This window comes from Limulus polyphemus, unplaced genomic scaffold (genome assembly GCF_000517525.1).
Source record: "Limulus polyphemus unplaced genomic scaffold, Limulus_polyphemus-2.1.2 Scaffold5160, whole genome shotgun sequence".
Taxonomy (NCBI): Eukaryota; Metazoa; Arthropoda; class Merostomata; order Xiphosura; family Limulidae; genus Limulus; species Limulus polyphemus.
The window spans coordinates 32,866-45,874 of record NW_013670770.1 but is presented as its reverse complement, the minus strand read 5'-3'; the positions used below and the strand labels follow the sequence as shown (position 1 = coordinate 45,874).

Here is a 13,009-nt window from a genome sequence, read left to right as displayed (position 1 = left end):
ATTCATAGCGTTTCTTGTCACTATACTTTAGTTCCAAACACAGCTGTACTTTCAGAAGACCATGACACACACACACACTCATCAGGGAACTGGTCTCATTACTAAAACAGAAAAGCTCTTTCTGTGTCGAGAATGTCCGACATTTTAATGAAAGGCTAATGATTTATGTAGCTAGTGTACTGGCCACAAATGGAAGCAAATATGTCTGAAACCGTGACCAAGTGCATGGAGCCTAAAACATTATTTATAGCTATGTATGGTTTTCAACTAAACCCAGAAAAACTGTTCTGATATTTAGAAATTATTTATCTAATAAAGACATTTTCCATGAAAGGCCAGGTTACAGACATATCTGAATAATATACATATTCAGACAGGAACAACAGTTATGTATCAGTGTATTACGTTCAAAATGGTATGTTATGAAGGTGTTGCATCAGTTGATTTAGCTTAAATAGTTAGTGTGTCTTCTGCATAGGAAATGGAGTTTGAAACTATTTACACAACTTGCCTTTAAGTATCTCACTTAAGGTAATTTGTACAAGTTGTCATTACATGAGAATCCTTTACATAGTTAGACTAAAGAGAGTGGATATTGATCAAAGTAATAGTTTTCGGTATATTCGTGTTATGTTATTAAGTGGAGACGTTGTTGTACTTTTAAATGGGTTTTATTAAGTATATGTAAGCTGCTATGGCAACTAGATTTTTAGCTACCTTAATTACACTATATTGTTGTACTTTTATATGGGTTTTATTAAGTATATATAAGCTGCTATGGCAACTAGATTTTTAGCTACCTTAATTACACTATATTGCTCTACCTTTGTTACTTTTACAAATCTAAAGTCAGTTTGATGAAGGAAGTAAATGCTGAAAATGCAGTATTTGTTCACTAAGTCAACAGAATTGTTAAGCTAGATAGCAGTCTTCTCTTTAATGGTTACTCATGAATTTCTACCTTCTTTCTCAATACTTAGTTGAATGTATGTTTGTGACACAAGCTTTCAGCTGGTGATGTTTATAAAAAAAAACTTACAGTAGTTTACCTGATGAAGTATAATGTATATTTGTATTCTCAACTTGTTTTGTAAAACTACTAATCCCACAGTACAACATATATGTGGTAGCCTTTTGCTGGGTTTCAATCAATTTACCAAGAGATGCAATATGAAGTTTGGCACATCATACACTGAACTAAATTATAATCAATTGTATTTCTTGATATAAATCTTAACTAGAAAAAAAAAAACATTAAGTCAGTAACAGATGATCATACCAACATAATTATATATTGACTGCTTATCTACAACTGTATAGTTAATTTTTTTCCATTTAATTCCTCAACTTTATACAGAAAAAGACATGTTTAGTTTTATTTTCTATACATTTTAAACCTTATGTTTTTTAAAATTTGCATTAAAAAATAGTAAAGTTTAAAACTATAACATTTCTATTAGTTTTATGCATTGAATATCGGGCAATAACACTTTCTCACAGTCAAAATTTATTTAATAAACAGAAGTGCAGTATGGTTATTTAAAAAATAATGTATTGTTTTCTTACTTTTCAAAATTAATCTCTTTATTTATTTCTTTAGCTTTTACAGCATGTTAGGCTTCCACTAATTAGGAGGGAATTTCTCCTGAAAAGAGTAGGAGAAGAGCCACTGATCCAGGATTGTCCAAAGACTAAAGATTTGCTGATTGAAGCAATGAAGTACCATCTGATGCCTGAACATCGCAGTTGCATGATGGGAGTGAGAACAACTTATCGACGACCAGAAGGACTGAAGCCTTATTTGTTTGCTATAGGTACTCTTCTGTTTGTGAATATTATTACTTCACATTTATTTTCTGTAAAGTTTACTTAGGTTTTATTTGCACATAATTAATGATATTATTAAACAAATCTATAATGTTCAGGAAATTATCGACACCTTGGAATATCAATATGCCTTCATTGGAATAATAAGATAAATCGCTATATACTGTTACATCTCTGTTCCTTTGTTAATTTCATGTAAACATTCTTTCCAAAGAACTTCAGCGATACAATTTCTTTCTTAAATAAAACTAATTTATTCTTTCTCAATACAACTTTGCAATACACTTTATTTCCACAGTCACTTTAGCTTAAACACATGCTAAAATTCACAACGATTCATGCACTTTACTTATGACTCGATTACCTGTCTCCCTATCTTTCTGTCTGCTATCCAATTATCTATGCCGTCACTTCTTCTCTCCGCTTTATTTGCCGGCTTATATATTAAAATAGAGGATGCCTAGAAAACGCTCGGGCCTTCATGATCCTTCTAGATTCTCCTGACGTTTTACCAGCGTCACGTGACTTCCACTATCATAACAATACTTTAGTGGAAAATTTGGACTTGTACTTCAGAACTGATAATTGGTAGCATAATAAAGCAATAACACGTTTCTGAGAGACACTTGGATATGATTATTCACAAATCAAACAAAACTGGTGTTGTTAAAAAGAAATTCATGATTCACATTTTTTTTATTTTTGAACTGAAATTTTGTGAAACTTCTGGTATCTTTTACATTATTTAAACTGTTAGAATAAACTGCTAAGCATACTTAATAGTAAAACTGAATGCCACAAACAGAACTGAAATGTGGATGTTTTGACTGATTTATTGACTTACTATTATACCTAAATTTGTGTTCACTTTTAATAATTTCCTGTCTTTGTCTTTTAGGTGGTGGGTCACTGTTTACCATTCACAGTGAATGTGAATATTATAACACTCGTACTGACCGCTGGGCACCACTTCCACCCACCCTACATCGTAGATCACGTGCTGGTGTAGCAGGATTGGAACGTCAAATTTATGTAGTTGGTGGGTAAGTAACAGATCACAATCTAGGCTTTGATTCAAAAATGCTGTTCAAAAGCATATGGCTTTTTATTTGGCTGTGATGGCAAAATTGTATCTTAGACAGAGTTACAGTTTTAAAAACGCACAATTCTTAAAAAACAACGATTATTTTTATACGCACGAGCCAAAAATAAAAAAATAATAATCTAGCAATGGGATGTATGGCAAAATGTTTTGCAAGACAAAAACTGAAGTTAAAAAAATGCCTTCAACAACTAGCATTTTTAATGAGGTTTAAACGAAATAAAATAACATCAAAATTCATAAAACTGGATTGGAATATTAAAAACAAGAAAGTGGAGTATCAACTTGAGCAGACTAAAAAGAAGATACTGAATATTGTAATTCGACAAAAAATTATGCACAAAAATATTGCTACATGAAAAACTACATTGGACAAAAAGTTAAAAACTTTATTAATTCAGAAAAAAGAAGTGTATGAAGAACATTATAAACTATATTCATTGCCAGATAAATACAATATTTTTTTAAATAACCCTAAAGTCATAAATAAATCTGATTTAATAATAAATGATAAACAGATTGATGTTTTAAACAGAGGTTTAAATTTCTCATTTGGTCCAAATAAAGGTTTTAAAAAAGATATAACTGAAATTGAGACTAACTTGAAAAAATTAAATGATCAAAAAGTGCATATTATTAGAAGTGAATGTTGCACTTTATTAAATAATTTTAAGTTTAAAGATAATAATAAAAAGGACTTTGAAATTTTGAAAAATTTAAAGGAACAAAATGTTGTCATTTGCAAGGTCGATGAAGGGGGACAAACTGTTATTCTTAATAAAAATGATTACGATTCTAAAGTTGACGAAATTTTGAAAGAAGGTCCGTATGAGAACATTAAACTTAATCCAATAAATAAACTCCATACAATAGTTAAAGAAAAAATTAAAAGTTGTATAACTCCAACACCTTATGAAAAGCAAAATTTAATTCCCAGTAACTTTATTTTACCTAGATTATATGCCTTGCCTAAAGTTCATAAGATTGGTAATAATTTCAGACCTATTGTATCCAATATTAAGAGTTCAACTTATAATGTAGCAAAACTTGTATCTAAAAAATTCTCATTTTTAAGGGATAAAAATAAATACGTGGTTAAGAATTTGTGGAAAGAATTGAGCATATAATTTTAGATCAGAAAGATATTTTGGTGTCATTTGATGTTGTGTCAATGTTCACCAAAGTACCTGTGACAAAAGCTATTGAATGTTTTGAGACAAAAATGAAAGAAAATAATAATTCAGTCTTAGAAATAATGTATATAATTAACCTGTTAGAAGTATGTGTTGAAAACTCATTTTTCCAAATTAATAGCAAAGTTTATAAACAGAACAAGGGTTTAGCTATGGGTTCTCCTTTATCTCTGTTATTATGTGATTTATTTATGAACAGTTTTAAAAGTGAAGCACTAGAAAAAGCAGATAAAAAACCTGAAGTTTGGTTAAGATATGTAGATGATACATTTTTGATTTGGCAGTATGGTAAAGATGAACTAGCTAATTTTGCTGATTACCTTAATAACATTGATAATTCTATAAGGTTTAATTATGAAGTTGAGATAAATGGTTGTTTACTTTTTTTGGATGATTTAGTGAGTAAAAATAAGGATAAATTGGAAACTACCATTTATCGTAAACTTTTCTCTGTAATCATTCCGCCACATCAACAATCTTGTCACACTACATCTCACTACATTTTACTCTTAGGTGGATAGGATATTAAAATTATGTTGTAAACAAGATGATATCAATAATGAGTTCTTGTTAATTTAAGCACATAGCAGTGGGAAGAGGTTTTAATCCAGGTGTTTTTGACAGAGCTGTCATAAAACTAAAAAACAGGGATAAAAATATTAAGTTAAAACCATTTGCTGAGAAAAGTAAGAAAGAATGTTTAGTACTATCATGTATAACTGGTTATTTATATATTATACTGGTTATCTGTTATTTACTCTCCTCATGTACAAACTGTTGCTAAATCAGTAATAGTTGATAACTCTAGCATCAAATACATAATACCATGTTGGATGGCACTCTGTAAAACGAGGTGGCATGTGCACTTTGACACTCGACCATGCACGTACGGTTAATAGTTTGTGATTTCTGCAAGAAAGGAGCACAGTATTTATTTTTTGCTTTTATCGTTTCAAAACTAACTAGCATATTGAATGATTTATCTATCAGTATTTTTATAGATGAAACCGTGGTTTGGTGAATGATCGGGCTAAGCTAGCTTTGACACTCGACCATGCACGTACGGTTAATAGTTTGTGATTTCTGCAAGAAAGGAGCACAGTATTTATTTTTTGCTTTTATCGTTTCAAAACTAACTAGCATATTGAATGATTTATTTATCAGTATTTTTATAGATGAAACCGTGGTTTGGTGAATGATCGGGCTAAGCTAGCTTTGACACTCGACCATGCACGTACGGTTTATAGTTTGTGATTTCTGCAAGAAAGGAGCACAGTATTTATTTTCTGCTTTTATCGTTTCAAAACTAACTAGCATACTGAATGATTTATCTATCAGTATTTTTATAGATGAAACCGTGGTTTGGTGAATGATCGGGCTAAGCTAGCAGCTTAACATGAAATGTGCATTGTTCCAACCATTCTCCTACTAACCAAAATGCATGTGGATTGATTGTGTACATCTTCAAGTATGATAAATGTCCATAACTTCCTGTTATTTTAAATATACAAGTTGACTCAGATATGAGAAAGATATTTCAGTCAGAAGATGCTTGTGTGTATGTTGTTGTTTTATTAACACAAGGAGCTATCTGTGGTCTGTACATTACGGGGGAGATCAGATTTTATAGTTGTAAGACCACAGATAGCTCCTTGTGTTAATAAAACAACAACATACACACAAGCATCTTCTGACTGAAATATCTTTCTCACTACATGTGTAATGTTTGGTCAGCAGTAAGTTTACAAACAGTACATTACAGGGGGGATCAGATTTTATAGTTGTATGTTTGTAAACTTACTGCTGACCAAACATTACACATGTAGTGAGAAAGATATTTCAGTCAGAAGATGCTTGTGTGTAAGTTGTTTTATTAACACAAGGAGCTATCTGTGGTCTGTACATTACGGGGGGATCAGATTTTATAGTTGTAAGTTTGTAAACTTACTGGTGACCAAACATTACACATGTAGTCAGAAAGCTAAACTTTTGTTAAACAAGGGGAAGTGATTTGCCTGTACACTATAAAGTACCACAGGTAAGCTGACTTCATCGGTGGCAGAGCTATGTTGTTAAAAGGTTAATAAAGTGAAAAACTGGTATTTTTGAAAAATGAGTAATATTTTCAAAAATAGATTTAAACTTTTTCTCAAGTTATTGTGCAACAGAATGTGTTTAAGTATAACATTATTTGATATTCTGTCTTTCCGGTGTTGTCATCCTGTACATGGATATGTGTGAAAGCAATAAAACAGATAAACTTGGTCCCTTTTATGTCTGCAGGGGAGTGGGTGGCTACTTGTAAAGAAATTTACATATCTACATACATATTTTTATAATCTGAAAGGCTTCTTGACTGTAAAATATATGACAACTTAAAAACGTTTTTGGCATTTGTATGATAAATAAATGGCAATTTCTGCCCATAAGTAATGGATACAGGTTTTCTTAGTGCTCATTTGACAGATTACAACTGTCAGAATATATATATTATAATTGTAACACCTGTTATATCTTTTATAATAGTAAATTAACTTTCTATCACTTGTGTTTACAGGTTTGTGTTAAGTAGAGTCAACTGAGTATTGTGCCATCCATTCTAGCAATACCCCACCTAATATCACTTTATGACATAATAGCTTGAGATGCTGTAAGACAAAGAAGGATGAATAAAGTCACTGCTATGCTCATTAAACCATTAATTGTGGATTATGTATTACTATCTATCAGTGGAAATGTAAAATTGTGGTCGGAATAATTCTAGAGGCTATGTAGTATGTATGGGGCTCTTGAGTCTTTTTTTTAACTCACCATTTAGTAACCTAATTTAACCCATTAACTGCGGATGACAGATATTTCCGTCATTGAAGTTCCATGGCTCAGCTGCGAATGACGGAAATATCCATCACTCTATGTGAATGACGATAATTACCATTTTATTGTGATTGATGGCAACTCAGTTTTATCTGTGAGTCAAAAAATGGCAACTGAGCTGCTCCTGCAGCAGTTAATGGGTTAATTTAGGTGTGTGGCTATTATTATGGCATTGTGCCTAATTTATTATACAATAGGTTATGGTTATTCACCCTTCTAATGAAATCAAAGAACTCAACCCCTGTCATATAAATGTTCCCCACACCATTATGTTACCTCCAGTGGTGCATTGTCAGTGTAAAATACAAGTAGGGTTAAGTGTCTCATGTGGATTTCATCATATCTTTACTATGCTGTAAATACAAAAAAAAAAGGGGAGTCAGAACATAATTGGCAGACTATACATATCCTGTCATTCTTTATCTACACTTTGTTCTCTAAGATTTACTGAATCTAAGCTTTCTTGTTTACAGAACATAATTGGCAGACTGTACATATCCTGTCATTCTTTATCTACACTTTGTTCTGTAAGATTTACTGAATCTAAGCTTTCTTGTTTACAGAACATAATTGGCAGACTGTACATATCCTGTCATTCTTTATCTACACTTTGTTCTCTAAGATTTACTGAATCTAAGCTTTCTTGTTTACAGCTGTAATAAGTGGCTTTCAAATTAATTGTTAACTGTCAAGTGAAAGATTTACTAATGTCATTGCAAAGTATGGGTGAAAATAGTAAAATTCTGATCACTATTGATCAATTGGGAGACTTTACAAGATGATTGGTTTTCTTCTGTTAATCAGTCCCCAGCAGTTGGAGGCCTCAAATTATTCCTAGTGGCAGATGTAGTCCACTGTAATTATTAAAAAAGTAGAAAAGAAAGTACTATTCATAATAATTATATATCTTAAACAGTATGTAGCGTACAGCCAAAAATATTTCAGTTGTAAAACAACAACGTTAATGAAATTGTTTTTTGTATGTATTTTCATCACAAGATTTTGAAGCGTTTTATTTAATTTTTTCTTTAAAATAAGGAATATTTTATTCATAGTAATTTATCAGTAAAGTCATTAGAGCCATCATCAAGTAATCAACTTCACTTGTTTTAAAATAATAGATACTTTGGTTCCTTCTTTTTCTAAGAATATGTTCAAAAAGAATTAAAACAGACAAAATAAAGCTATAGCTGACGTTTATCCTCTGTATTCAAATATACAAGTATTATTTGACAATAGATTTTATTTAATCTTCTTCTTTCTATTTTGAAATTAAGCTATTCTGAGTAAACTTATATGTGTTCTTTGGGTAATTAAATCAAGTATTGGTTTTAGTATTAATATTTGACTTGTCATAAGACATTCATGTTAGGCCTATTATATTTTTAAAGAGTGTATGATAATAGTATTCCAACCAAACTACATTTGTCATATCCATTACTGACAACAAGTTTCCCTCAATCCAGATCTCATCAGGCAAGCTGGAATACAACAAACACAAGAGTGGTCAGAACACTCTTTATATAAGCCATTTGTAACAACAATAATTTTTACTGTGTGTACGACTTTAGTATTAGATCTATTATATTTTTAAACTCTAAATTCTATATCTAGTCCCTAGAATTAAAAGAGTGTATAATAAAAGTATTCCAACCACACTATATTTGTTGCATCCACTGCTGACAATGCATTTTGGTCAAACTGGAACTCTTCAGGCTGACTAGGATACAACAAAAATTGTTATGGTGTTTACTATTATTATATATTCTTTTTAGTTCTTGAAAATCCCTAAGAAATTAGATTGAAAATGTAGTGTTTGAAAACATAACAGGCCTAATACGAATGTCTTATGACAAGTCAAATATTAATAATTTTTTTATTGGTTTGTAAAAGGTATATACACCATTACAATTGTTCTTTGAATAATTAAGTCCTTTTGGTTTCAATATTAATAACATTCTCACAGCATCAGATATCAATGAGCCTACTTATGTACACTCATAATCTACTGTAACTATTAGTTTATTTTGTCACTACTTTAGCATACATTTAATTTTTATTAAGAACTTGACGAGTGGTAACTTAAAACCTTTAAACTGTGTGATAAAGGTACGATGGAACAAAGGATTTGGCATCTGCAGAGTGCTTCAGTTCTCTGACGAATACCTGGCAGCCCATATGCAGTATGGGATCGAAGAGAAGCTGTCTAGGTATATCCTCTTTAAATGGATTACTTTATGTTGGAGGAGGGTATGATGGTGCCTCCTGCTTAAATAGTTTGGAGTGTTATGACCCCCTGATTGGAACATGGTCCTCTATGGTAGCCATGGAAACCAGAAGAAGGTACACCCGATTGGCTGTTTTGGGTAAGTTGTTGAACTGGTGCACACATATTGATAATCAAATGTATAAATACATAGTTTATTTTTTATAATACTGTTGATAAACCTTTTAAGCCTTGAGATTTTTGTTCACTTCTTAGTACAACAGATGAGATTAATGCTACAAATGTCAACTTAACTCCCGAGTGAAAGAAACATAAATGTATAATGCATTCTCTGAAAACATACCTCTCTTAGTTATAGATCTATGTAACAAGTAAGCTATAGATTATTCCTTGTTATAAAATACTTACTAAAAACATTAATGGCTTTCATTGAACTAATGATGGATAGCAAAAAATAAGTTGGTTCACATTTAAAGGATGTTTTCAGAAAAAAAAATAATATTTCCATTGTAATTACTGAATACGATAACACCCTTATACAAGACTCCAAAAGTTACAACCAGAACAAAGATGTGATTAATACTTTAGCAACAACAAAAGACTTGAACTTTATGCCACTTTAATGAGTAGAAAGACTATAGATCTGTGGTAGGAACAACTTTTATTAAACTTTTTTTATACAATTTGTGTCTGAAAAATAAAATGTTCATTCTGTGTTCTGGACATATTTACTTAAATATGCAGTTTATAATAATATTAACTTGTGATCAGAGTGAGCAAAACTAAAAATAAGCTTGACCATCCATATAGTTAATTAAATATACTTTTCTTGTGTATCTGCATTAGAATGCATAGTTTTGCTGTTAACTTTAGTTTTGGCCATAAACCCAGTAACGTCAATGCATAGTTTTGCTGTTAACTTTAGTTTTGGCCATAAACCCAGTAACGTCTCATGTGGTTCACCCAACTTATGAGATTTAGGCTCGTTCTAAATATAAATTTTTATAATAAAAATATAATAGTGAATGGCAAGTTAAAATAACATTTGACAGGATAACTGATATTATTAATGAAAGGAACAATAAATAAGTTAGCACATCTTAATTAAGGAACCCCAAAATACTAGTTCTTGCTGTGAACCACAGATGTTGATGTATATTCCTTTGGAAACTTTCTCCTGACAACATACTTAGCATGAGAGAACAATGAAACCGTAACTTTAATATTTTATTTCTGACATTTACGGGCATTAATTATCTGCGTGAGTTGATCAAGATTACATCCAATATGCAATCGGTAATCACAAGATGAAATTATCTCTTACAGATGAATGTCTGTATGCTATTGGAGGATATGATGGAGCCAATTACCTGTCATCTGTAGAAAGATTAGATCCAAGAGTAAGTGTGGGAGTATTTTTAGTTAAGACACCTTTTAATCTCTTCATATGAACTTTTGATTTATATATTAATTTTACCAACTCACTCATGAAAGTACCTGTAGTCTATATGTTATTAAATTTGTATATGACTCATTTTAAAGTATTACAAAATAGAGTTATGCTAATATTGTCATGTAGGTCTCCAGATGACTTTGTAGTAACAGCTGGTTTTTATACCAGATGTTATAAATATGTCAGACACACTACATTTGCCATATCCAGTTACAGCAAGGCTTTTGCCCAATACCTAAGTTCATCAGATCAGCTGAGCTGCGATGGACATTGTTTGTTTTAAGTTAAGCACAGAGCTACACAATGGGCTATCTGTGCTCTGCCCACCACGGGTATCAAAACCCGGATTCAAGGGGTTGTAAGTCCGCAGACATACCGCTGTGCTACTGGAGGGCACGATGGACATAGCATTATCTATTTATCTATCAGTTTTCCGGAACTACAACTGTCATGGTGTGAACCTAATTAAGCAAGTGACTTTTAATTATTATCATTTCTATTTAAATCATTTATAAATCAGATTCTTGGGTAAGAATTAATAATGTAACATTATTCATTTTATTTTAACACTGTTTATTTTATTTATTAGAATTAACTTTACTATCATTCATAAAAACTAGCAAGCTAAGCTTTTTGTTATTTAGTATAAGTAACATATATAGATGGTAAAAAGTAATTTCTGTTTATCACTAACTGTTCTAACATTAAACAGGTCAGAACCAAGAGTTACTGGTTTATGATAATGCAAGACAAAAACTAGCAAGCTAAGCCTCTTGTTAGTTAGGTTAAGTAACATATACAGATGGTAATAAGTAATTTCTATTTATCACTAACTGTTCTAACATTAAACAGGTCAGAACCAAGAGTTACTGGTTTATGATGATGCAACCGTATATTGCTGTTCTAAGCCTACTTTCAAGTTGAACAGTTTTATTCTATTCGTTTCTAGAAGAAATTTCTAAGCTTCATTGAGCTCAAAATCTCCAGTGATTTTCAACAATTCTCTTAGGAAATGAAAGTAACAAGATTTTTTTTAAAGCAATCCTGTTTTCTGTGAACATTGTAATTAAAACATACTTTCTGAATGTTTATACTCGCACTCTTAAAACTTTCATTTGTGTCCTTAATTATTAACAACCGTGAAGTTATCTATCACTAGCTGTTCACACCCATGAATGCCACTGTTTCCAAATATGGCTTTTTCGTTCATTATCACTTTGTAATTAACACCGCTTGAAAATATTATAGCAACTGTATTCTCACTCTTACAGCTTGGGTAATTTTTCCTGTTTAATATTTTTTGCAATGTGTGAGAACATATCTGGTGAACTCGTTACGAAGTAAGGGATATATTAAATGTTGAAACACGGGACCAACACACAGTTTGAAATCTTTTTCAACAAGAACATTTTAGTCAGTTAAAACATCCCTTCTTTTATGCTTTAGGTCTGACTCGTATACATTCCATAGTTACGTTAGAAAATACAAGTACATTTTCGAATTTACAAAAATCCCTAAAGCCAGCATGAAACTACAAGTTAGAAGAATTGCTCATCAGGTGAAACATAGCATCTAATTCAGAAGAACATACTGACACAACATATTCAGACATTCTAGATCTCAACACCGGTAACTTATTGTAACTACATCTCAACAGTATCATAAATTGTTATGTAAAACTAGCAAATAGTAAAGTGTTTAGGATTTTGTTTTCATGTTGTTCATCTTCTGAACTTGAAGAATGATATTTTAACACCCTCATCAGATCTGTCAGCTGTATATGTTTTTTAAAAGTTTAATTAAGAGTATATTTATGTGGACTGAATATGAGATATGATAAGCTAAAGAGAACCCAAGTTTAAGAAATCCTGCAATCTTTTTTTTTAATACAAACAGTATATTTTCACTAGGAGGGAAAATGGACTTCAGTCACACCTATGATCAACAGACGCAGCAGCTGTGGAGTGGCAGCCTTAAATGGCTCAATTTATGTTATAGGGGGTAACGATGGAAGTTTGTGTATGTGCAGCGTGGAAACCTATGACCCTCGTAGAACAGCATGGGATGCTGTAGCTTCCATGAATTCTCGCAGGTAAAATGTATTCCCTTTCTTGATTAAAAAAATACCCATAGAAAAATAACTTTTAATAGCTTAAGATCTCTTAGTAATGTTTTTTTATATTGCAATCAAAAGTTTCTTTGTTTGAGAACCAAGATAAAAATTTTAGTCTTTTACTTACTGTTTATATCATTTTGTGTACCTTTTCATCTGTTTTGAAAATAATTAATCCAGTACTGCACCAAAGTGTCTCTCGTACCTCATCAGAGTGTGG

At 31.4% G+C, this 13,009-nt stretch overlaps 1 protein-coding gene across 1 annotated transcript in view; it reads left to right on the top strand.

Moving 5' to 3' along the window:
- The window catches only part of LOC106472209 (kelch-like protein 17), a 37,439-nt gene extending 24,667 nt beyond the window's left edge, over positions 1-12,772 (top strand). Inside the window, exons 5-9 of the mRNA XM_022400810.1 lie at positions 1,601-1,814; positions 2,726-2,870; positions 9,106-9,362; positions 10,550-10,623; positions 12,587-12,772. Of these exons, the coding sequence (XP_022256518.1) occupies positions 1,601-1,814; positions 2,726-2,870; positions 9,106-9,362; positions 10,550-10,623; positions 12,587-12,772 (876 nt within the window). The remainder of the gene's footprint in view (positions 1-1,600; positions 1,815-2,725; positions 2,871-9,105; positions 9,363-10,549; positions 10,624-12,586) is intronic.
- The last annotated feature ends 237 nt before the right edge of the window (positions 12,773-13,009 follow it).